The sequence below is a fragment of the Salmo trutta genome, chromosome 4, assembly GCF_901001165.1.
Source record: "Salmo trutta chromosome 4, fSalTru1.1, whole genome shotgun sequence".
Lineage (NCBI taxonomy): Eukaryota > Metazoa > Chordata > Actinopteri > Salmoniformes > Salmonidae > Salmo > Salmo trutta.
Genome location: NC_042960.1, coordinates 12,301,803 through 12,328,335, shown reverse-complemented (window position 1 = coordinate 12,328,335; position 26,533 = coordinate 12,301,803). Strand labels below are relative to the sequence as shown.

The window sequence follows — 26,533 nt, the reverse complement described above, 5'->3', positions numbered from 1 at the left end:
CTTCCCGTGTTTGTTCTGTGGGAAAGTCTTCAGTTCCCCAAACAGGTGGAGCTCCACCAGAGGATGCACACAGGGGAGAAAGGGTTCTCCCGCCTGCACCACCTAAAGAGGCATCTGAAGGTCCACACGGGAGAGAGGCCATTCACCTGTACACACTGTGGGAAGAGGTTCTCAGAAAGGAGCTACCTCAGGATACACCAACAGAAAATGCACATGGCCTGTGTATAATGACATGTAATGTAGTACTAGTTAGTTTGTAATTAATTCTGTTGGTTTTGGATGTAGGTGGGAACTGGATGAGGTGAACTGAGGAAAGAATGAGTATGATGAGACAGTAGATTATATGGTGATTGTTGGTGTGATGGTGTCTGTAAAAATGCTACTGGGACAATGATAGGGCCTTAATTCATGTTTACTTGACATGTAGTAGTGAAGATGTAATGAACTTTTTACAAAGTATTCTAAAATGTATTTTATCAAAGCGATGGTACCAGATTTATGGAAAAGGTAAAGTGTTACCATAGTGAGAAGTTATTCTACTTGTCACGTTTTGTACAATAAAAGTACTGTATATGACTATTTTGTTTTAAAAAAAACATTGGACTCTGTGCTGACTGACTTGGTTTTATTTTTGTATCATTGCAGGAACTGAATTTCCTTTCTCAGTCGAACCAAAACATACTTCATTCCTGTTCCTATGATACAAACACCATAGTATCCATGATGAACAGAGCAGGTCATCCTGGGCTTCAGCCTTCACAGAGAGGTGGGAGACCTCCCCCCTCCCCCCAGTTGGAGTCTATCAGGAAGTCTGTCTTCCCCTTCTGGATCTTGTTTAATTTCTGGTGACTAGGTTCATAGAAGGGCCTGGACCTGGGTCTAGCCTTCCTCATCTACCACATTGTTACTTAACCAATATAGACAAGGTCAGGATGGGCGTTCACCACGAGAGGTGCTTGGCCTATAACACAGCACACAATCCCAACAACACCCAAACAAGGGCTAGAGGTCAAGGAGGGAGCTCAAAGACTAACCTGAGGGTGGTAGCTCCTGCTGCTACCTCCTCTGGTGTTATTTGGTCACGACGTGGGAGGCCGAGGATTAGGACGGACGCCGACAAGCCGTACACCTGCCGCACGTGTGGGAAGCGGTTTGTTAGGGCAAACTATTTGAAGGAACACCCGACTGTTCACAATAAGGAGAGGCTCTTCAAGTGCAAACTATGTTACAAGAGCTTCACCTTCCTGACTAACCTTATCAGACATAGGAGTGTCCACAACGGGGCAAAATAGGAGCCGTGTGGCTTGAGATGTGCACAGGGGCTATCTGGGAACCATTCTGTAGCTGACATATTTAATCCAATAAAATCATTTTCTCCAGGTGTCCTTTTCAGGTTCTCTCAAAAAAACACTTTTTTAAATATAACATAGTCCACATGAGGTTTGGGAAAAATATTAGATATTTAGATTTTTGGGGTGTAGTTACCCTTTAAAATGGTGTAAAATAGTTGATTGTTTGAGAAAATTGAATTGTTGTATTTTAGTTGGTTTTGTATTTCGCGCCGTGCGATGCCATTGGCTGTTGACTAGGGGTTCCGCAGGCGGAACGGCCTTCTGTCCTTAACATGCAAGTGTGCACCAGCAAGATACTATATTTTGGTTGTGATGTTTCTGTAGCGCTCATGTGATTGCAGAGTTTGCTAAACAAATGGCCACTGGATTGATGCAAATAATCAAGCCAGGTTGGTATAGGCTACATTGTAGTTAACATTTAAATTAGAAGGTTTTTGGTAAAGGCTTTCCATCTCTATTAGAAGGTTATCATTAGCATCATTGCTAACGGCGACACAAAGTGTATACCTAGACACACACGGGCATTCCTGTTGCAGGAAGTTGCAGGAAAATACATATCACTGATGCATGTTTTTCATGTCTTATGATTAATATTTTACATTTACATTTTAGTAATTTAGCAGACGCTCTTATCCAGAGCGACTTACAGTAGTAAATGCATACATTTCATACATTTTTTTTCTCCTACTGGTCCCCCGTGGGAATATAATCTATGATACATTTTTTAAATATAGGTGAATTACGTTTTAAAGTCTAGAATCTGTGCTTACGTCCGTTTTTATAGGGCTCTACAAATCATGTATAGTGTCTTGGTAAGATACCCCTCATTAACTATTTAACTTTTCATTTGAAACAGGCTTGTCTGAATACCTGTTTTTAGAGCCCGATGACCTAGGCTAGAACAAGGACAGTTTAATATTTACCTTGCGGAGGATGGAATAAAGTAATTATATTATACTCTATTCTTGCTAACACACTGTTCTAAATTAGTCTGAGCTTGGAAGATTGTGATCATGAATAGGAGAGTTTATGTATAACGTCATAAGCAGTACCGTAATTAAACGAACAGCGCGCATTACTATTCCTTTTTCATTTAACCCCGGCATTTTAGCTATGACGCCAACCAATAAGATACCTTCTCTTTAGTGCGAAGTTATGCTAACGTAGCCAGGCTTAGTGAACGGAAGTGTAGTGACCAAGAACAAATTCCACGTTAGCGTTTTTGTTATTTAGACGTTTATTGGCACCCTGGAACTCAAAATATGACACAATTAACCGCGCTGCACATATTTACCCCAGGTAGTCTTTAATTCGTGTTTGAGACGGAACTTGGTTGATGATGTTATCTAGCTAGCTGCTAACGTTAGCTAACAACAATGGCTGACTGTATGATTTTTCACACTCAAATTGCCTCCATCATGGAGATGCTAGCGAATGCAGCCGTGGCAGAGATCTGTAAACTTGTAGACGACGACTATGCAGTGTTTCGTTTGGAAATAACTCAAAGCCAGAAAGAAAACAGGGGATTGCGGAGGAAACTACAGCTACTGGAACTGAAGGTGGCACGGGAGCGCGCAGAGAGGACAATTAGAGAGCGCGTCCTTGCCAGTCGTCCCAGTAGTGTCAAGATCCTCGACCGATATAGAGGAACGGCAAGAGGTACATTTTGCATTAGGCTGAGGCTGCGGGGAGTGTCGCCCCGTTCCCTTCTGCGCATGTGTTAAGATGTATACCCAGAATTGGGTATTGGTCAGTTTTTGGATAGTATTGTAATGAAACAGACAGGGAGTGCAGTTCGAACCCTCAACCTTCTGGGCCGTTGCCCCGCGGAAATCGATAGTGCTAAAAAAAAACATGATCAAGTGAGGGAGTTGTGTGGCGGACCCTGGTTTAAAAGAGCAGATATCTACTCTGCATCTGCTATTTTAAACAAGGGCCTGCCACACAACTCCCTCACAGGACGCCTTTCTAGGAGTATGCAGCATTGCTAGTTATTGTTTATGGTCCTCTCATGATAAATAATTACTTTTGGGGATTACGTAGATTACATTTTGGATTACTTTTAGTTTCATTTAACTGGTTTTAATATAGACAGCGTGAATTGACTGTGAACTCTGCCATGATACACAGACACACACACACCTTCAATCTCCATGTTTCTCTCTGTCACCCCCACTGCTCTGTGTGGTTTAATCCGCCCTGTCATGGAATGTATCCGTGAAGGGCTTGATGCTGTGCATTGATGACATGACACCTGGGTCCTGCTGGTTATTATATGGGATGTCTTCCTTAATCTGAACTGGCAGTGTCAGCGGGGTTGGCAAGTGAGAGGGTGTGGTGTCATGGACAGTACCAGTCAAAAGTTTGGACACACCTACTCATTCAAGGGTTTTTCTTAGTTTTTACTATTTTCTACATTGTAGAATAATAGTGAAGACATTGAACTATGAAATAACACATATGGAATCATGTAATAACCAACAAAGTGTTAAAGTAGCCACCCTTTGCCTTTGACAGCGTTGCACACTCTTAGTATTCTCTCAACCAGCTTCACCTGGAATGCTTTTTCAAAAGTCTTGAAAGTGTTCCCATATATGCTGAGCACTTGTTAGCTGCTTTTCCTTCACTCTGCAGTCCAATTCATCCCAAACCATCTCATTTGGGTTGAGGTAAGGTCATCTGATGCAGCACTCCATCACTGTCCTTGGTCAAATAGCACTTACACAGGCTGGAGGTGTGTTGGGTCATTGTCCTGGTGAAAGACAAATGATAATCCCACAAAGCATAAACCAAATGGGATGGCAGAATGCTGTGGTAGCCATACTGGTTAAGTGTGCCTTGAATTCTAAATAAATCACTGACAGTGTCACCAGCAAAGCACCATCACACCTCCTCCATGCTTCACAGTGGGAACCACACATGTGGAGATAATGCGTTCACCTACTCTGCGTCTCACAAAGACACAGCATTTGGAACCAAAAATCAAAAATTTGGACTCATCAGACCAAAGGACAGATTTCCACCGGTCTAATGTCCATTGCTTGTGTTTCTTGGCCCAAGCAAGTCTCTTCTTCTTCTAGGTGTCCTTTATTAGTGGTTTCTTTGCAGCAATTCGACCATGAAGGCCTGATTCATGCAGTCTTCTCTGAACGGTTGATATTGAGATGTCTGTTACTTGAACTCTGGGAAGCATTTATTTTGGCTGCAATTTCTGAGGCTGGTAACTCTGATGAACTTATCCTCTGCAGCAGAGGTAACTCTAGGTCTTCCTTTCCTGTGGAGGTCCTATGAGAGCCAGTTTCATCATAGCGTTTGATGGTTTTTGTGACTGCACTTGAAGAAACTTTCAACGTTTTTTTGAAATTTTCCGGATTGACTGACCTTCATGTCTTAAAGTAATGATCGACTGTCCTTTATTTTACCAAATAGGGCTATCTTCTGTATACTACCCCTACCTTGTCACAACACAACTGATTGGCTCAAATGCATTAAGAAGAAAATAAATTCCACAAATTAACTTTTAACCAGGCACACCTGTTAATTGAAATGTATTTCAGGTAACTACCTCATGAAGCTGGTTGAGAGAATGCCATGAGTGTGCAAAGCTGTCATCAAGGCAAAGGGGTGGCTACTTTGAAGAATCTAAAATATATTTTGATTTGTTTAACACTTTTTTGGTTACTACATGATTCCATATTTGTTATTTCATAGTCTTCACTATTATTCTACAATGTAGAAAATAGTAAAAATAAAGAAAAATCTTTAACGAGTAGGTGTGTCCAAACTTCTGACTGGTACTGTAGGCGAGAGTAGTGGTGCACACGCTCGCCGGTCATGTACATGCACTGTTGTGGATGCAAGGTCCAACTCAGATCACTTCTGACACCAGTGTAATGAAACAGGCAGGGAGTGCGGCACGAACCATCAGCCTTCTGGACCATAGTCCCGCGGAAATCGATTGCCCTAAAAGCATGCTCAAGTGGCAGTCTCCATGCTTATAAATCCAGGGTAGCTTCAGGATGAAACAATACTTCCCCTGGTTACTTAGCTATCTTGCACAATTTATGTGATCTTTATTTTAACAGGCAGGTTAGTTAAGAACAACTTCTTGCACAAAGAAACTATCATATTCCATATTATTTAAAATTCCCTATGTTCATACTCAACTAAAACAATGTGATGCATGGAAAAATAAATAGTATATCAAGAAATTATGAGAAGTGTTACCTTACATCCTTGCCAATTGTAGATATTGTCAATAGTGTACAATATAACTTAACCATCCCCTTTCCCTCAATCACTCTCTTAGGTGACGGACATCTCACTGGAGGCCACAGGAGCTTTGTGAAGCCAGCGGAACACAATACATGGAGAGATGACCAACCAATCACTGTTGATGAGGAGAGTGGAACCTCAACCCAGCACGTTATTGTGATAGAGGTTAGTGTAATAGTATTACATCAAAATTACAGTACATCAAATGTGGCCAGTTTATTTCAGAAAGGCTCCCTTCAGCAATTAATTTGCTTACATTTACATCCTTATTTATCAGCCATAGGGGAGCTTGTGAGACTTCCCTACGGCATTGTTATCCAATTCAACTCATGTACCGATAATAACCTCCTCTCTTCTTGTTTTAGTCTGCAGATGCAGAGGCTGCAGGTCCTGAGGTCAAGCTGGAGAGGTCTGAAGGAGAGGAGGACCCACAGCATAGCAGAGACATCCAAACTGGAGCAGTGGCTGGAGTGGCGCCCCCTGTAGTCACGGAGGACCTCGCCACCGCTTCAGTGCCCCAGACCAGGACCGGACGCAGCATCACGGAGGTCAGTGGAATGCTGAACTCCGTCCTCAAGTCAGAGACAGACACGGAGACTTTAACTGTAACACAAAAGCTCTTACACACAGGATCTGATAACAGGTCAGATCCAGAGAGACTGGGGCAGGAAAGGCTGGGCTGTCCTACTGCTCCCGGCTCAGAGTATTTACTTTACGGTATTCCGAGTTTGAGGAAGGTTTATTCCTATCGGGATTCAGATGACGCGTTAGAGACTGGCAATGATCTGTTTTCTTCTTACCCTACAGAGATGGGTTTAGAGAGACAAACTGATCTGTCTAGAGGGGACTGGAACCGGTACAGTAGTAGTGTACACTCTGAAGGTTGCCTAGATAAGCAAGGGGAGGTCATAGATGAGATGACTGTGAAAGTGGAGGGCGATGCTCCTCTGACATGGAATGTAGACGCGACTCACTTAGGAGAACAACACTCACAAGGCAGATATTTATTGGATTACAGGGAAAGCTTAGAGACAAATCCAAATGTTGTGACCCACTCCACTTTACAGGCGGTCAGGAATCGCGACCCAGTGTCCAGGTTGATGAGGCCTTCTGATTCACACAGCGGTGTCCTTTTCGATCAGGTATTGAACTCAAACGACAGGGCTAGAGCCCAGGCTCAGGGAGGGGGAGCCACATCAGACAATAGTAAAGAGAAACGGTTCCTCTGCATGTTCTGTAACAAAGGCTTCAGCTGCCCCCAGAAGGCGGAGATCCACAAGAGGGTCCACACAGGGGTAAAATCTTTCAGCTGTACCCAGTGTCATATGCGCTTTGCCCAGTCCGGCAACCTGAAGAGGCACCAGAGGGTCCACACAGGGGAGAAACCCTTCAGCTGTACCCAATGTCAAATGCGCTTTGCCCAGGCTGGCCACTTGAAGAGGCACCAGAGGGTCCACACAGGGGAGAAACCCTACAGCTGCCCCCAGTGTGAGAAGAGGTTCTCCTACCAGCACCATCTGAAGATGCACCTGAATGTCCACACAGGAGAGAGGCCATTCAGAGAGTAACTACCTTAGGATACACCAGCAGAAAAAACATTCCACTCTGTAACATAGAAAGTAACCATTCCACTCGATAGCTTCTGATGTTTAGATAAAACCCTGCATTAAAGAGAAAGATGAATTTTCATTGTTGTCAGCATAAAAATATCCAGAGATGCATTAGGAATAACGAGAGTAACAGATTTCAGTGTTGAACATTCCTGCGTAAAATATTGCATCCAGGCATTGTGTGATTTATAAGGCATATAGAAGCTTAAAAAGTCTGTTATATATTGTGTTTGTACTCTGTAGGCAATATGATGTTCACAAATGTCTATTTCATTACTTCCATTTAACTACTTTATTATTTTAACAAACAAGTTTTAAATACACCATATGAAAACAACACAGACACATCTCAATCGGCATGATAAGGTGATAAACCGGGAAAAAAATGAACACAAAATGGGACTTTTCATTCTAAGACTTTCATTGAGACTCTCTTTAGTATATATTACATCTGATTTTACCCTATTCTGCATACACTGACAGCGCTTTAAAACCAATATGATGCGGTCATTGCTGCCGGCTCACCTTACAGGCACCGCAATCGCTACTCCTTCCTCCTTCAAGGCACTCCGAATCAGAATCACCTTTATTCGCCAAATACATTTGCATGTACAGGAATTACGGAAGCCCTGAAACCCAAGGCGAAATTTTTTTATAAACATTTTACTCTTGGAATTATCTCATTTGAATGACTTAGTATCTTGTTCAAACAACTTAGTGTCTCGTTCTAACGACTTAGTATCATGTTTGAATTACTTAGTTAAAGTCGCATAAAAGCGGTGCTAAGTCATTCAAATGAGATACTAAGTCGTTTCAAGGAGATACTAAGTCCTTCAAACGAGATAATTGTTATTTTTTCTCATTAGGCCTCATTATGCAGTTTGTCAGACCATGTAATGGTTGCTTCAACCATTAATTCACTGTTTCTATTAATTGATATGATTGACAAGTTATTTGACAGCCTAAAGCATGGCTGCTTTTGAATGCCAGAGCTTGTATGTGGGAGAGCAAGGAGCAAAGCGTAATTGAGCAGATATTTTTTTTGAAATTTTGTCAGCGCTGTAACTGTACACGACTACACAGTCTATAAGACTGATGTACTCTGGCAACCGATTGATCAGACATTCTATAGGAGACTCACTACAAACTCCACAAAACAGCTTTTGGCTGTAATCGAACAGACTGTCACCAAGGGCATGCACAATGGTGAATAGAACACAGATTATTGGTGGGTAAAAACAGCTCCACACCGGTAATCTGCAGTCACTAAAATATTGTTTAATTATCTAAATCCCCAAAGGGACAGGACGAATCTTCTTTGCGATATCAGACCTGGTTTGGCAGAAGGCATGAAGATCTCTGTTCAGCTTCAAATGACCTGATTGATAAATATGCCGCTATGTATTGTGACACTTTTGTTTACCAAAGACACAGTTAGACATTTGTTTAACGTCTTCCCGCTAATAAAATCGACTCCACTCAATATTATTGTCCAAATAATTTGTGTGCACGTAAGATTTTTTTTTTCTCCCAGTAGTTGGTTTTGACTATAGCTTGAAGTATTTGAAACAGCTGAATAGTAAGGTAATAATAGTTTAATTATAATAACAATAATAAACTGCTACGACTGCATGAGGCTATAAAACTGCATGCCACAGGAAGTTGATCCCTGCAATGGGAGGATTTATTTTGCAACCCGTCCAACAAATCCATCCATTAAGCAAGGTTCTCGCATATCATCAAATGAATAGGTATTTGTCATCGGTGCTTATGTTTCAGTAAACCATTAGCCAACACTTCAACGATTAAACAATGTTTCATCATGAAAGTTTACTATCTCTTCATTTTATTTTGGTGATTAAATTGATTTTCCCCCTGTTATTGTGAACTGTAGGCTATAACCTTTATAATTGAAGGCCTATCACAAACCTTTTTTTGTAGGCGATTCTGGTAGACTACTAAAAACATGTTGTTCACAGCATAAACCCGCCTATTATCTCGGATGTTCATTCATTTATTGGTGATGGATACTTTAACTGTTTGTTTAGGCTACTGTTAAAGCGCTCACATTGGCTACTTCTCTGCCAGAGCCCGTGATAACTAGTAATTCCCTTATGATAGATATCATGTTACCTCCTTACACATAGGTGGCGCGTCCATAAGGCTAGGCGAAACTAAGCTTTAAATTAAAGTGTTAAAGTAAATTGAATTGAATTATATAATTACCCTACTCCTGTTTATACAGAAATACATAAATAAAATAATTAAAAATAGGCAGCTAAAGCATGATTTGGCCACAGAGGATCATTAGCTTCTTTCAAAAATATTAGTTGTAGATGTTTTAAATCGTATTGCCTACAGTCAGAAGGAGAGGCAGCACAAGCTATTTGGGCAGCTCGCACAGCAAATACTAAGTAGATGATCGTTGAGTTGCGACTGTCGGTGAAAAGTAGTGGCCCGGCATATTGCAATATAAAAAACATGCGGGGAAAAAATGTTAGGAAAGCAAATGCCTATTGCTGTAAAGAGAATGCAATGAAAATACTCTAATCGGTCTTTTAGTCCGGGGCGCAACTTTCACTGTGCATTTTTGTCCCCCCCAGTTTTATCATTGGAATGTGATACAAAACGAGGCAATAGGGTGCTTTAGGACAATGCGGACGCCTCTGAGCGGTCGGGTAGGCTGTTTGGAGTGTTTATCTGACTGGAAAATAAAATAAAAAAAGTTATGTTTCTCCCACTTCTAAAACCAAAGTTTTCCCCCTGCTTTTAGTTATCAAAATTCTAAATGTAATTGAGCGAACAACAGTATAGCCTATCTTATTGGCATCAGCGGAGAGCATCGGCCATATCCCGGATGACTGCGCATATTCACACTTTATCATTGTTGGGTCAGTGCTACATGAATTTGTTTTTGGACAATAATTTCCTCCTCCAGTTTAGATGGACGTCATATTCTATTTGTGTCTCCACTTCTCGTATGGTCTATTATATGGATAACGTCGTTTTTATTTATCTGTTTGTCAGTGTCAGCAGTATTAAAGCGATTTTGTTTATGTCTCCAGTCATATAAAGTGTTGTAGAATTGCATGAAATGTTTTTCCTGTGCAACGAAAGAAGAAATGTTTCTGATATAGGCCAGCCTATAGCCTCGGCCTACTCTACGCTGTACGCTCTCAACCATGCATTGAACGACAAGGTGCGAGTTACGGGCGAGCCAGGGGGGGGGGCTCAGCTCCCCTGAATGAGACGTTAGCTCCCCTAAATGCAACAAAAGTCAAACTTGGGGTGGTCTCTAAATAATGCTAATTTAACCATTGTCCTATTAGTTTAAAATGTAGTAGTAAATATGTTTTGTTGGAATATTATCGCTATTTTACGAGAAAAATCGCATAAAAATTGATTTTAAACAGCGTTTGACATGCTTCGAAGTACGGTAATGGAATATTTTGATTTTTTTGTCACGAAATGCGCTCGCACGTCACCCTTCAGATAGTTACCTGAACGCATGAACAATACGGCGGTATTTGGATATAACTATGGATTATTTGGAACCAAAACATAATTTGTTGTTGAAGTAGAAGTCCTGGGAGTGCATTCTGACGAAGAACAGTAAAGGCAATTTTTCTTATAGTAAATCTGAGTTTGGTGAGGGCCAAACTTGGTGGGTGTCAAATTAGCTAGCCGTGATGGCCGAGCTATCTACTCAGAATATTGCAAAATGTGCTTTTTAAAGGTATTTTAAAATCTGACACCGCGATTGCATAAAGGAGTTCTGTATCTATAATTCTTTAAATAATTGTTATGTATCTTGTGAACGTTAATTGTGAGTAATTTAGTAAATTCACCGGAAGTTTGCGGTGGGTATGCTAGTTCTGAACATCACATGCTAATGTAAAAAGCTGGTTTTTAATATAAATATGAACTTGATTGAACAAAACATGCATGTATTGTATAACATAATGTCCTAGGAGTGTCATCTGATGAAGATCATCAAAGGTTAGTGCTGCATTTAGCTGTGGTTTTGGTTTTTGTGACATATATGCTTGCTTTGAAAATGGCTGTGTGATTATTTTTGGCAGGGTACTCTCCTGACATAATCGAATGTTTTGCTTTCGCTGTAAAGTCTTTTTGAAATCGGACAATGTGGTTAGATTAACGAGAGTCTTGTCTTTAAAATGGTGTAAAATAGTCATATGTTTGAGAAATTGAAGTTATAGCATTTATGAGGTATTTGTATTTCGCGCAAGCGAGCGTCCCACCTTGCCCAGGGAGGTTAATAACTTCAAAATGCCCAAAAAGATATTCAGTGTCTGCGTTTTATAAAAAATGTTACTCATCTACGAATAAGTGACCTTTGTGAGGCATTTGAAAACCTCCTTGGTCTTTGTGGTTGAATCTGTTTGAAATTCACTACTCGACTGAGGGACCTTACAGATAATTGTATGTGTGGGGTACAGAGATGAGGTAGTCATTCAAAAATCATGTTAAACACTATTATGTGACTTGTTAAGCAAATGTTTACTCCTGAACTTGCCATAACAAAGGGGTTGAATAATTATTGACTAAAGACATTTCAGCTTTTCATTTTGAATTAATTTGTACAATTTTTTAAAAACATAATTCCACTTTGACATTATGGGGTATTGTGTGTAGGCCAGTGACAAAAACATCAACGTTTAATACATTTTAAATTCAGGTTGTAACACAAAATGTTTTGAACAAAGTTAAGGGAGTGTGAATACTTTTTGAAGGCACTGTATAGACACACAAATGACACAATCCACATACAGTATGTACATACCAGGCAAAAAGAAAATACAGACTACACTATAAACATCAGTCTAATCTACAGACTACACTATAAACATCAGTCTAAACTACAGACTACACTATATGCCACGACACCTCAGTGGGGCTCGACGGCAGAACCAGCATCCTGGAACTACCCCCTCGATCCACCACTCAACTCAGCCCTACCTCCTTACTGCCTACTTGGCTCAGACACCGCTCATTCCACTTCAGGCAGACTCAACAGGATGTCCACTTCTGCCTGCTTTCTTACTGTACATCAGCCACTGGCTTCTTCCTTGCCACTATTTCAATGCCAAGTAGCCCCAGGGCTCTCCAGAGTGATTGGCCAGCGAAGCCCCTGCAGCCGACCACAACTGGTAGATTCCAGGTTCTCCATCCATTCTGCTGACTCTCAAGGATGAGGGACTGGTATTTGAGCTTCCACTCATGTGACAACTCCATTCTCTCCTCCCAGGGCACTGTGAGCGTGATGAGGACCACCTGCTTGGTGCCTCTAGACCAAAGAACGATAACCATCGGTCAGACCTGCTTGGCAGGAGGAGAGCACATGCTCGGTCATCCACATATTGTGCTGCTGAGCTTTTTGCCAACCCCCACGTCTGGAGGTTTGTTGGTGTGGGCAAAACATTGTACACAGAGCAAGCCAGAAACTTAATCTGCTGCCCTTTCATGTTCCAGATGTGTTGCCGGGTGAGTGCCCTGTCTCGCACGCTCTCTCGGCGTGTCCAGCTGCCTTTTTTTTTCATGGCTACTGCTCTGACGTGCCTTCTTTCTTCCTCAGCCTTTGTGACCTCCCTCTGCACCATGCCTCAGCACTCTGCTTTCTTCCAGCTTGACCTGGTTCTGCATCCCAGACCCAGCCTGCCTTGGTTTACCGACCAAACAATGTCAGCGTGTTGCAGTCGTTCCTCCACCTCTATGAGCGCTCTGCTGGCTGACCACTTGTGACCCGTTCTGACCTCGATCTCTAACCTCCATTCAGACCTCTCAAATCAAATCAAATGTTATTTGTCACATGCTTTGTAAACAGCAGGTGTGGACTAACAGTGAAATGCTTACGTACGGGCTCTTACCAACAATGCAGAGGGAAAGAAAATCAAGAAATAATAGAAAAGTAAAAGACGTAATAATAGATACACAATGAGTAATGGGGTACCAGTACTGAGTCGATGTACAAGGTAATTAAGGTGGATATGTACATATAACTAGGAATAAAGCGACAGATAGTAAGCAGTAACAGCAGCATATGTGATGAGTCAAAAAAGTTAGTGCAAAAAGGGTCAATGCAGATCGTCCGGGTAGCTATTTGGTTAACTATTTAACTAACTATTTAGCAGTCTTATTGCTTGGGGGTAGAAGATTTTCAGAGTCCTGTTGGTTCCAGACATGGTGTATTGGTACCGCTTGCTGTGCAGTAGCAGAGAGAACAGTCTATGACTTGGGTGGCTGGAATCCTTTAAAAAATGACTGGCCTTCCTCTGACACAGCCTGGTATAGAGGTCCTGGATGGCAGGGAGCTCGGCCCCAGTGATGTACTGGGCCGTACGCAATACCCTCTGCAGCACCTTGCGATCAGATGCCAAGCAGTTGCCATACCAAGCTGTGATGCAGCCAGTCAAGATGTTCTACATGGTGCAGCTGTAGAACTTTTTGAGGATCTGAGGACGCATGCCAAATCTTTTCAGCCTCCTGAGGGGAAGAGGCGTTGTCGTGCCCTCTTCATGACTGTGTTGGTGTGTTTAGACCATGATAGATCCTTAGTGATGTGGACACAGAGGAACTTGCAGGTCTTGAACCGCTCCACTACAGCCCTGTTGATGTGAATGGGGGCGTGCTCGGCCCTCCGTTTCCTGTAGTCCACGATCAGCACCTTTTCCTTGCTGACGTTGAGGGGGAGGTTGTTGTCCTGGCACCAGACTGCCAGGTCTCTGAACTCCCTTTATGCTGTCTGATCATCGTTGGTGATCAGGCCTACCACGTCGTGTCATCGGTAATCTTAATGATGGTGTTGAAGTCATGCACGGCCACGCAGTCGTAAGTGAACAAGGGAGTACAGGAGAATACTAAGCACGCACCCCTGAGGGGCCCCCGTGTTGAGGGTCAGCGTGGCGGATGTGTTGTTGCCTATTCTCACCACCTGGTGTTGAACGGTCAATGATTAGCATTCTCACGTAGGTGTTCCTTTTGTCCAAGTGGGAAAGGGAAATGTGGAGTGCAATAGAGATTGAATCATCTGTGGATATATTGTGGCGGTATGCGAATTGGAGTGGGTCCAGGGTGTCTGGTATGATGGTGTTGATGTGAGCCATGACCAGCCTTTCAAAGCATTTCATTGCTACAGAAGTGAGTTTGACGGGGTGATACTAATTTAGACAGGTAGCCTTGGCGTTCTTGGGCTCAGGGACTATGGTGTTCTGATGGTAGGTGTTACAGACTGGGTCAAGGAGAGACTGAAAATGTCAGTGAAGAAACTTGCCAGCTGGTCAGCACATGCTCTGAATACGCATCCTGGTAATCTGCCCTGCAGCCCTGTGAATGTTAACCTTGTTACAGGCTTTGGTTTTGCCATTTATATTTCGAGGTTGGGCGTTAGCACGTTTGCACGTGGGGCGCACTTATTGGTGTCACCTCGTTAGTCAGTATGTATTACACCTGTGCTGGCTTGTTCATCTCGTTAGTTGTAAGGTGTTTCACCTGTGCTGTCTCACCTGTGCTGTCCCAGGTAATATTTAAGAGTGGCTGGCCCAGTGCTCCAGTTGTCTTGAGAGACATGGAGGGTTAACACCTTTAGTTGGCTGTCCCTATTTGATTTCTAGACAAACAATCCTTTATCTGATCTTTCCTATTTTTGTTTTGACCACTTTTTGCTTTGCTTCCTGTCTTTAAGTTTGGTGTGGGTTTTTGTTTTGTTTGCCTCTTCTTAGGCAAATTTTGTGGGCCCTCATGGTGGGTTTCTTTCAGGTTACAGTTGTTGTTGCTAGTCAACTTGTCAGTGGACGCCCCCATGAGTGTCATTCAGAACCCCTCCTAAAATCCCACCTGTTAAGTTTTGGTTGTGGTCAGTGACTCTTTGTTAGTTCCCCTTCTGTTTGAGCAACATTATTTGGTTTACTTGCTGGGGAACGTAACAACCTGTTTAAAGGTCTTACTCGCATCGGTTACGGAGAGCATGATCACAGTTGTCCGGAACAGCTGGTGCTCTCATGCATGTTTCAGTGTTGCTTTCCTCAAAGCAAGCATAGAAGGCATTTAGCTCGTCTGGTAGGTTAGTAGGCGTGTCACTCGGCAGCTCACGGCAGGGTTTCCCTTTGTAATTTGTGATAGTTTGCAAGCCCTGCCACATCCGATCAGCGTCAGAGCCGATGTAGTAGGATTTGATCTTAGTCCTGTAATGACCCTTTACCTTTTTGATGGTTTGAAGGGCATAGCAGGATTTCTTATAAGCGTCTTGGTTTGTGTCACGCTCCTTGAAAGCTTTAACTCTAGTCTTTAGCTCAGTGCAGATGTTGCCTGTAATCTATGGCTTCTGGTGGGGATATGTATGTACATAGGTACGGTCACTGTGAGGATGATGTCGTCGATTCACTTATTAATGAAGCTCATGACTGATGTGGTAAACTTCTCAATGCCATCGAATGAGTCCCAGAACATATTCCAGTCTGTGCTAGCAAAACAATCCTGTAGCTTAGCATCCACTGGTACTTCCTGTTTGAGTTTTTGCTTGTAAGCAGGATTCAGGAGGATAGTTATAGTCAGATTTGCCAAATGGAGAGGCAAGGGAGAGCTTTGTATGCGTCTCTGTTTGTGGAGTACTTACACTGGTGACATGCTGGTAGAAATGAGGTAAGACATATTTCAGTTTTCCTGCATTAAAATCACTGGCCACAGGAGTGCTGCCTCTGGATGAACATTTTCTTATTTGCTTATGGCCCTATACAGCTCGTTGATTGCGGCCGTAGTGCTAGCATCAGTTTGTGGTGGTGAATAGACAACTCTCTTGGTATATAGTATGGTCTACAGCTTATCATAAGGTATTCTAACTCAGGCAAGCAGAACCTTGAGACTTCCTTAATATTAGAGATTGTGCACCAGCTGTTGATAACAAAGAAACACACCACCCCCCTTGAGCTTACCCGACGCTGCCGTACTGTCCTGCCGATGCATAGAAAAACCAGCTAGGTGTATATTATCCATTTCCTTATTCAGCCAAGTTTACGAGAAACATAGGATATTACAGTTCTTCAGGTCCCGTTGATAGTGATTGTACATTCACCAATAGAACAGAGGGTAGAGGCAGTTTATTTATTCTCTACCGTAGTTTTATCAGGGTCCCTGCACGTTGGCCTCTATATTGCGGTCACCTTCTCTTCCCAGTGTTGGGGATTAGGGCCTGGTCCAGGGTGAGTAAATCGAAGAATCCGATGGCGAAAACATTATGTAAAACATTTTTTTTAATATCAGCGCAAAAAAATCACACCAAATAGCAGCATTGGTCAGGAGCCTGTAAAACATCCACTATACATTCCACCACTATTCCTCTTTTTCTTTCATCCTAGCTGTCCCTCAGCATCATAGCCTGACGTGCTTTTGTTGCCTTGTACTCCTCTACCACAGATGTAATTGGCAGCCACAGCTTGCTGCCTGTGCTGTACAGGCTGATGGAGCAGAAGATTCTTGGGACCGCCAGCCATCTCCTGAGGAAGTGGTTAATTTTCTTCTCTAGTGCCTCCACTGTTGAAAGAGCTACTTCATAGACAAGCAGTGGTCAGAGGAGTTTAGGAAGTACCCAGTGTTGGTAGCCCTATGCCTTAAACTTGCCTGTTAGGCCGCTCTTCTCCAGAGATGTCATCCACGTGTCTGCTTGAAAGAACATCTCACACAATCTTTGTCATTGAGATTGGCCTTGTACCACTTTCCCTGGCTCTTCGCAGGCTTCTTTCTGATGGTGGGAATGGTCTCCTCTCTGATCTTGAATTATCGCTTTTTCTGGACTAGGCTTCTTGACTTTGCAGGAGCTCTTCCAGATCCTCCAAAATTCATCAGCCTTCTGGAACAGACTTCATTTTCAGATTGTCCGTGAATGCTCTGATTGGAGCCTGCTGGATGCCGCTTGCGGGTACTGAACCCTGTCTGAGCATCTCTTTTGATTTAACAAGGAGGCTCATCGCTGCAGAAATCTAAACGATTGAGAGTGCCCCCTGGCCACAATACCTACCTCCAGCCTTTCCACTTTTGAAGCGCATCTTGAAGTTGTCGAAATAGCATTGGAGGAGCTTCTGGAGTCTTGCAGGTACATGGTCTTTGAGTGTGGTTTCCACCAGCTTGTGGGGTATGGTTCTGTAGGCAATGGTTAGGTCTAGCCACAGGACTGCCATGCCTCCTTGGTTATGCTTTACGTCCTCGATCTTTGAGATGAAGGTTGTGTGTTCAAGACAGCCGGACAGATGGAACTCTGCCCAAAGTCAAGAAGATTTTACCTTCCACATTGAGGAGTGAGATGGTTTGGAATTGCTTGATGTTTGTGGAGTTATCTTCTTTTGGAATGAAACAGCCCTCAGCAACTAGCCAACTTTCTGCAAGATAGTTTTTCCTCCATCCCACTTTCAGCAGCCTTGTACAGAATACCATTAGGCCTTGGTGCTGATCTTCTCCTGGCCTTCTTGAGAAAGTAATCTCCTGCCAGCTGGGTTCCAACACCTCGAAGGGGATGGTGGCTTCATTGGTTTGATGAGTTTTGCCATCTCTTCCAGCTCCTTTTCATGCCTGGGGTCGCTGTGGACTCCACGAAGGTGCTCTTCCATCTCTTCCTTTGTTGCTTTGAGCTCTCCTGATCTTTTGTCCTCCAGGGGTTTTGATAGATACTGGAAGGGTAAAGTCTGTCCTCTCCTTCATCTGCCTCCTCCTGTCACTGCGATGGTATTCAGCTCGGCACAAGGTCTTTATACGCTCTCTCAGATTGTCTCAGATGTCCTTCGATGCTGGTTTCGCTCCCTCCCTTACTTGGTGAAAGCCTTCTTCAGCCTCCGCAGGTCGCGTCTTAGGGTCGTTATATTCTTCAGACATCTGTTTTCTCTTGGCTTGATGTTCGTCTTGGATTTCCTCTCTTTTTTTCCAAAGCTATGCTCCAGATGATAGTTGACATGGCTCAGATATTCTTCCCTACATCTCCTGCAAGTGTTACCTCCAGCACTTGATCCACGTCTCGGTCGAACATGTCCCATTCCTTCTTTGCTGACACATTAGGCCATCTTAAGACCGATAGGGCCTTAATGATCATGTACTCTTATCTCCACCCAGCACAGCCAGAAGAGGACTGGCTTACCCCTCGGAGCCTAGTTCCTTTCTAGGTTTCTTCCTAGGTTCCAGCCTTCCTAGGGAGTTTTTCCTAGCTACTGTGCTTCTGCATCTGCATTGATTGGGGTTTTAGGCTGGGTATCTGTATAGCACTTTGACAACTGCTGATGTAAAAATGGCTTTATAAAATAATTGTTATTGATTGATTTCACAGGCTCCTTCCTGGTCTCTCCTGTGTTGTTCTGTACATATTGTCTTGTATGTTGTTTGCCTTCCCTTTCCTGTTGGTTCTCTGTCTCCCCTGGTGCATCAGTGATGTTCCGATTTGCCACCCCTTGCCTGATAGATCTTCATACCCCTCTTGTTTTTGAAAATCTTTACACATCTGTAGACCCTAGATAAATTGTTTAGCTGTTCTGTTGTCGGTTGTCCTTTATGAGTGGTCATAACAATGGTCTGTCCTGTACGTCGATCGTCCTCCCCCGCTCTCGCAAGAGAGTGGTATCTTATTAGGTATCTTTCCATAGCGATTGATAGTGGGTACCTTCTTGGGAAGGTTGTGATTAAGCCTTCCAAGAAAGATATTTAATGTTATGGGAATATTTTGCTTCCACTGATCCTGGGGATCTTAAGGTCAATGGCATCACTTTACTACCAGGACATTTTATCCAAACACCTGGTTGCCTGAATCTAACCCCAAGCACATATCAAAATCCACAAAGAAATGGTTAATTGACCACAAAATCTACATTTTGCAATGGACTTGAACCTCATTGAAAACCTGTTTTTTGAATTGAAGAGGGCAGTCCATAAGCGCAGACAAAGGATATCAAGGACCTGGAAAGATTATGCATGGAGGAATGATCTAATATCCCTCCCAATGTGTTCTCCAATCTTATAAAACATTTTGGAAAAAGGCTAAGTGTCGTTATCCTCGCAAGGGTGCTGGAGTATTGAAATAATTTTGAAACCTATCTTTTTTAGAAGAAAAAAAATTCCTTGTTAAAAAATCTTTCTCTGAGCAATTCTGTTTGTATAAAATAATATAATTTTCCCAATTTTGTGAGCATATAATAAGCTCAGTATTTTAATTATTTATTTTATACAGTCTTTTTTGCTCATATTTATTAAGGGTGCCAATAATTTGAGGTGACTGTACATTTACATTTACAAGAATTTTACTTGGTGAAATGGTATGGGACTGATACGTTTTGGGGGTGGGTAAACATTCCATGTTGAAAGTGTGTTTATTACAGTGATGGGGAGAAATCAATACAGTTACATATTGCAATACATAGCACCTAAGTATCGTGATAATATCGTATCGTGACATCCCTGGCAATTCCCAGCCCTAGTTTATTATCTGTGTGTATGTACCTGAGGGAGTATATGTCTGTGTAATCTGTATTACTCTCTTCCAGGAGGAGGAGGGTCCAGAGGTGCTGCTGGTGAAGGAGGAGGGTTGTGAGGAGGGTCTGGGAAACCCTGATGTGACCATGGTCATGGAGGACAACCAGACTACACCACCTCCTGAACCCACAGAGGAACCAGCTGAGCAGCACAGGACAACATACAGTCTCACCAAGGTGAGCCCACTTTGAAATACTGTCTGAATGATATTAGGTCAGGGCCCATATACACAAAGCCTCTCAGAGCAGGAGTGCTGATCTAGGATCAGTTTAGCCTTTTAGATCATAATAAATAAGATTATATGGAAAGATCCTAGATCAGCACTTCTACTCAGACTCTTTGTGGATATGGGCCCAGGTCTTGATTAATTTTGATTTAAGTGTGGGACCATGCATTTGAATTATCAAACCATTAAAGAGTGTCGAGTAATCAAATCAACTAACACATTTGCATAGTATTACATTAGCTAACATGTTTGGGCAATGAGGGATTGCTATGAGTATTATGCAATCAGAAGATGTTCCATAGCAGGGTGCTCATATCAGCTTTCGATCCAACATCCTCTCACTCTGTATCTCTTACAGTCAGTAGACATGGATGATGGGAAGCCTAATCTGCTGATGGTCAAAGAGGAGACAATAGAAGACGGACCAAAGAGCATTGACCTGCTGAGTGGACTAAAGATGGGGGAGCAAGGTAAGGGAGAAATACATATAGCCTACATACAGTGCCTTCAGAAAGTATTCATACCCCTTGACTAATTCCACATTGTGTGTGTGTTGCAGCCTGAATTCAAAATTTATTCAATATATATTTTTTCTCACCCATCTACACACAATACCCCATAATGATAAAGTGAAAACATGTTTTTAGACATTTTAGAAAATGTATTCACACCCCTGCGTCAATACATGTTAGAATCACCTTTGGTAGCGATTACAGCTGTGAGTCTTTCTGAGTAAGTCTCAAAAAGTTTTGCACATCTCGATTGTACAATATTTGCACATTATTATTTTTACAATTCTTGAAGCTCTGTCAAGTTGGTTGTTGATAATTTCTAGACAGCCATTTTCAAGTATTGCCATAGATTGTCAAGCTGATTTAAGTCAAACTGTACCTGGGCCACTCAGGAACATTCAATGTCGTCTTGGTAAGTAACTCCAGTGTATATTTGGCCTTGTGTTTTAGGTTATTGTCCTGCTGAAAGGTGAATTTGTCTCCCAATGTCTGTTGGAAAGCAGATTAAATCATATTTTCCTCTAGAATTTTGCATGTGCAGAGCTCTATAATGTTTATTTATATCTCCCCCAAAAAACTCCCTAGTTCTTGCAGAAGACAAGCATACCCATAACTTGATGCAGTGGCAGCCACCACCATGCTTGAAAATATGAAGAGTAGTACTCAGTGATGTGTTCGAGTTGCCCCAAACATAACGCTTTGTATTCAGGACATAAAGTTAATTTCTTTGTCACATGATTTACATTAGTGCCTTATTGCAAACAGGATGCATGTTTTGGAATATTTTGTGTTCTATACAGCATTCCTTCTTTTCGCTCTGTAATTTTGGTTAGTTTTGTGAAGTAACTACAATGTTGTTGATCCATCCTCAGTTTTCTCCTATCACAGCCATTAAACTCTGTAACTGTTTTAAAGTCACAATTGGCCTCATGGTGAAATCCCTGAACGGTTTCCTCTCCGGCAACTGAGTTTGGAAGGACGCCAGTATCTGGGTGTGACTGGGTGTATTGATACACCATCCAGAGTGTAATTAATATCTTCACAATGCTCGAAGGGATATTCAATGTCTGCTTTTTTAAATTTGTACCCATCTACCAATAGGTGCCCTTCTTTGCGAGGCATTGAAAAACCTCCCTGGTCTTTGTGGTTGAATCTGTGTTTGAAATTCACTGCTTGGCTGAGGGACCTTACAGATAATTGTATGTGTGGGGTACAGAGATGAGGTAGTAATTCAAAAATCATGTTAAACACAAGTATTGCACACAGAGTGAGTCCATGCAATTGATTATGTGACTTGTTAAGCACATTTTTACTCCTGAACTTATTTAGGCTTGCCATAAGAAAGGGGTTGAATACTTATTGACTCATCTTTTCATTTTTTATTAATTTGTAAACATTTCTAAAAACATAATTCCACTTTGACATTATGGGGTATCGTGTGTAGGCCAGTTACACAAAATCTAAATTTAATCTATTTTAAATCCAGGCTGTAACACAACAAAATGTGGAAAAAGTAAAGGGGTGTGAATACTTTCTGAAGGCTCTGTACAAATGACGTGCGGTGAGGTCTGTCCATATCAAAACTTTTCCATACGGATGGCATTCCCCTTGTAGCAGGGCTCCAAACTAACATTTTCCCCTGGTTTTTCAGTTGGTGGCACCAGGCCAGGATTTAGTTGCACCCATTTATTTTTGCCGCATCACGCAATATAAAAAATGAGTAGGCCTATCATCTTATAAAGTCATTCACAGTGCTTTATTAAAAAGTTGAATAGACTACTGAGATGGTATTCAATAAATAAGTTCTTTCATTCTTGTGATGTTGTAAAAAATATTTTAATGTGCAATCTAATCCAGTGATTTTCATGCATTTTGGGTAGACACTTATGCTATTGTTGTCGCCAGTTGGAGGGTGTTTCCTCCGACACATCAATGCGGCTGGCTTCCGGGTCAAGCGAGCAGTGTGTCAAGAAGCAGTGTGGCTTGGCAGGGTTGTGTTTCGGAGGTTGCATGGCTCTCGACATTCGCCTCTTCCGAGTCCGTACGGGAGTTGCAGCGATGGGACAAGACTGTAACTACCAATTGGATGGCATGATATTGGGGAGAAAAGGTACAAAAAAATTATTAAAGATAGGGCTCCAGAACTGTCATATTTTTTTTCGATAGAGATGAATTTGCATCTTTCTGTGCTCTAATGTCATAGGCTAATTTATTTGGGGCTAATTCACCACCTGAGTATGTGGAAACCCAACACATTAGCTAGATCACTAACTCTAAACATAATACCCACTCATAGTAGCCATGTATGAATCTAAAAGTACATTAAAGGTCCCAAAAAACATTGCAGTTGTAGCCAACCGTCCGACGAGGCCTATGCACTCGCAACGGCTAATGCACATTTTCCTTGCTCCGTATCTCAAAGGCATATCAAATATCTTTGTAAAATAGTTGCTATTGAGCTCATAATTGAGAGTTGAGAAGTATAAAGTATAACAGTAAACCAAGGAAATTAAGTTCACCAAAGTGGTCACACCTGCCTCTCGTCTGAACGTTGATATTGTCCAGTATACTGTAATAGATTTGCCCCCTCTCTACACTGATTGTCTGTTTACTACGAGTTCCGCTTTCTGCCAGGCCCAGTTCATTGCCTTTCAGCTCGAATTGCTCATAGAAACTATCAAAGTCTTGTAGCTGCTGTTCCAGTGCTATCAGAGGTGGAAAAATTGTTCTCGATCAGCTTAGATGGAAAGCTACTGAGGATGGTTAGCTGACTCTATAGCCACATCTTTAATCTGAGCCTAGAGGGAAGTCTTTGTCCTCGTGCCTGTAGGAAAGCCAAAGTAATTACGCTACCCAAGCGTGGTAAAGCTGCCTTTACTGGTTCTAACAGCAGACATATCAGCTTGCTGCCAGATCTTAGCAAACTGTCAAACTGTTGAAAAAAATGGCAGTTTACAATTGAAGGAAAAACCAAGTAATTTAGTCTCCTCAACATGCTCAACAGCCACACCATTCATTACACGATTCAGCTGAGATCTTGAGATCTAGAACTAACGGAATGATTGTACCCAATACAATGCTCTTAGTTTTAGAGATGTTCAGGAACAGTTAATTACTGGCCACCCATTCTAAAACTTTGTGCATGTTGATATTCAATCTCCGTTGTTTATTCAATGCCAGATCTATCCATGAGCTGCCAAATGTCTTAAGAGCTACAGTATCTGGCTTTGGATGTGAGAAAGATTTCTCATGCTTGTTGAGTGCTATAGGCAAGTTGTTGGAAGTCGCAGTAACCGGCTCTTGTCCACATGCTGTCGCTGGCGGAAAACAGCAGGCAGGAGAAGCAGTAGTCGGCTGCTAGCTTCGCTGCCACAGTCAGAGCCAGTCTTTCTGTTGATACCGCTCAGATTGAAAGGATTGTGTTATTTTCTGTCCCTTCCTTTGATGTAGGTCCCTAAACTCAGGTGTTGATCTTCCATCCCTTGTTTCGCAAGAAAATCCAACTTTGAAAACTGTTTCAGATGCAAAGTGTTAGTCATCCTGATCAGCTTACTTTAGCTAGCAGTAAAACGAACATAACCGCCAAAAGGCGGCAGATGACGTGGGACGTCCACAGGCAGGAGCGAGCTCTGCCTATACCCCAGCCTAACCCATTACTTTTTTCATGCCAATACGTATTTATTATTTGAGTGCAATGAAAATTAATGGGACATATTGACACATTAAAGGCAGCGAAGCTCTCTGCCTGCCTTTTGGCGTCCGTTAGCTGGCAGTATAAGGTAGAAAAACAGACCGCAAGTCATGTCAATGCCTTGCATTGAGTTTGGAGTTTGAAGGGTGGGAAAAAGGGACACAGCGAGGCTGCCTTTCTCTCTGGCCTACTTGGGCATTTTGTACCAGATCACTACACATTTGGGAAGATGGCATTTTCCCAAATGAAGATAAGGCACTGCCTACCCTGAATGCACGTCACTGTTACATACAGTAATAGATCTTCAATGGGAATAGTGATGTGCCTGGCTATTATTTGTTCTTATTTTTCTTCATTCATAAAATTAAATCAATGCAACTTATGTTTACAAACAAAACACACCCGTTATAATGTATGAACTTGACTAAGTAATTGACAAAATAATCTCCATATATAGAGTTTTCTGACATTTTTTCTGTCTATTTTCTAACCTCATCCTGCAGGTGGTTGGCTGGAGGCTAACAGAGGAGACTGGGGAGACATCATGGGTTCCCAGACCCAGACTGGTGCAGCCAAGGGCCCAGGGGACAACCTCACTGAGCAGGCCAGGACCAGAGGGGACATAGTGGAGGTCAGTGGATGGGACAGCGTCCTCAACTCTGGGCTGGGGAACAACACTGTTAACCACAACCAGAAACAGACAGTCGAACACAAAACAACATCTGAATTTAGTCTCCATGACAACAGTCTGGCTGAGACCAGGGCGAGGCGTAGATTTGGTCTGCGGGGACAGGGAGGTGACCATATGCGGCTGGAGAGAACAGACACAGACTCGGCTAGCGATGCTCCGTCCTGCTCCTATAGTTCTTATTCAGAGAGACTGATGGCGCCTCAGGTTAACCCCACAACAGGTGCTGCCTTCAGCCTGCCTTCTATAGGATCTATCAACTGGAATATGGACCCTGTGACAACACAGACAGTCCCTGGCCTTCATCCTCCTCACACTCCCCTAATGTTAAACCAGACCACAGACAATGCCAGTGCCTCAACACTAAATGGCTACACAAGCCCATTGACACGTGACAGTAGTAGAGACAGAATCAGTAAAGGTGGCATCGCCAAAGAGAAGCGCTTCATGTGTTCGTTCTGTGGGAAAGCCTTCAGTTTCCCCAATCAGGTGAAGATCCACCAGAGGATGCACACGGGGGAGAAACCGTTCAGCTGCCACTTGTGCCGGGACAGCTTCTCCCATTTGTCTAGCCTGAAGAGGCACCAGAGAGTCCACACAGGGGAGAAACCATACAGCTGCCCCCAGTGTCAGAAACGGTTTTCCCACCAGCACCGCTTGAAGATACACCTGAAGATCCACACGGGAGAGGGGCCGTTCGCCTGTACATACTGCGGGAAGAGGTTCTCAGAGAGGAGCTACCTCAGGATACACCAGCAGAAAATGCACACGGCCCATGTATAGAGTATGGTAACATGTAATGTAGTACTATCTAGTTTGTTTGTAGTTAATTATTTTGGTTGTGGATGTATAAGGAACTGGATGAGGTGAACTGAGGAAAGAATGAGTATGATGAGGCATAGTAGATGATATGGTGATTGTTGGTGTGATGGTGTCTGTAAAAATGCTTCACTGATGAAAAGGGACAACCCTGTCCCTTTACGTTGATATTGGTATTTTACAGAGAAATAATGATAGCGCCTTAATTCATGTTTACTTGTCATGAAGTAGTGAAGATGTGTGCAATGTGATGTTGAACCTTTTCCAAAGTCTTCTAAAATGTATTTGATCAAAGCGAGTCTACCAGATTTAAGGAAAAGGTCATGAAAAGTTATTCTACTTGTCATGTATCGTTTTGCGTAATAAAAGTACTGTACTTTATGTTTGGTGAGTGTATGCCCATGTTGTTGAAATGAAATACAAAACTGACTCTGTGGTGGTGACTGACTTTTTGTATCATTGTGGGGACTTAGTGCCCCTTATCTCAGTCGAACCAAAACATTATAATTAATTCTTAAATCAACACATGGAAATTTTTTATAATTCACTCCAATGGCTCCATATTGTTAGGTACACTATACAGTGCATTCGGAAAGTATTCAGGCACTTTCCCTTTTTCCACATTTTGTGAAGTTAGTCTTATTCTAAAATTGATTATTTTTTTAAATGTCTTCATCAATCTACACACAATACCCCCTAATGACAAAGCAAAAACAGGTTTTTAGAAATGTTTGCTAATTTATTAAAAATAAAAAACAGATACTTTATGTACATAAGTACTCAGACCCTTTGCTATGAGACTCAAAATTGAGCTCAGCTGTATCCTGTTTCCATTGATCGT

General features: G+C 42.4%; 2 protein-coding genes across 2 annotated transcripts; both read left to right on the top strand.

Annotated features, from left to right (window-relative positions):
- Nucleotides 1-63: 63 nt before the first annotated feature.
- LOC115191591 (uncharacterized) lies at nucleotides 64-26,128 on the top strand. The gene is made up of 7 exons (XM_029749378.1): nucleotides 64-148; nucleotides 2,859-3,011; nucleotides 5,662-5,792; nucleotides 5,993-6,175; nucleotides 19,768-19,932; nucleotides 20,341-20,452; nucleotides 24,689-26,128. The coding sequence occupies exons 1-7, from the start codon at nucleotides 64-66 to the stop codon at nucleotides 25,654-25,656; spliced, it is 1,797 nt and encodes a 598-aa protein (XP_029605238.1). The 3' UTR covers nucleotides 25,657-26,128.
- Nucleotides 6,099-9,710, top strand: LOC115191350 (zinc finger protein 583-like). The gene has a single exon (XM_029749226.1). The coding sequence runs from the start codon at nucleotides 6,185-6,187 to the stop codon at nucleotides 7,193-7,195; it is 1,011 nt and encodes a 336-aa protein (XP_029605086.1). The 5' UTR covers nucleotides 6,099-6,184; the 3' UTR covers nucleotides 7,196-9,710.
- Nucleotides 26,129-26,533: the final 405 nt, after the last annotated feature.

Coding starts and splice junctions, on each gene's coding strand:
- LOC115191591 (XM_029749378.1), top strand. CDS start 64: ATGCACACAGGGGAGAAAGGGTTCTCCCGCCTGCACCACCTAAAGAGG. Junction 5,793..5,992: donor AGCACGTTATTGTGATAGAG/GTTAGTGTAATA, acceptor TTCTTGTTTTAG/TCTGCAGATGCAGAGGCTGC. Junction 19,933..20,340: donor CAACATACAGTCTCACCAAG/GTGAGCCCACTT, acceptor TATCTCTTACAG/TCAGTAGACATGGATGATGG.
- LOC115191350 (XM_029749226.1), top strand. CDS start 6,185: ATGCTGAACTCCGTCCTCAAGTCAGAGACAGACACGGAGACTTTAACT.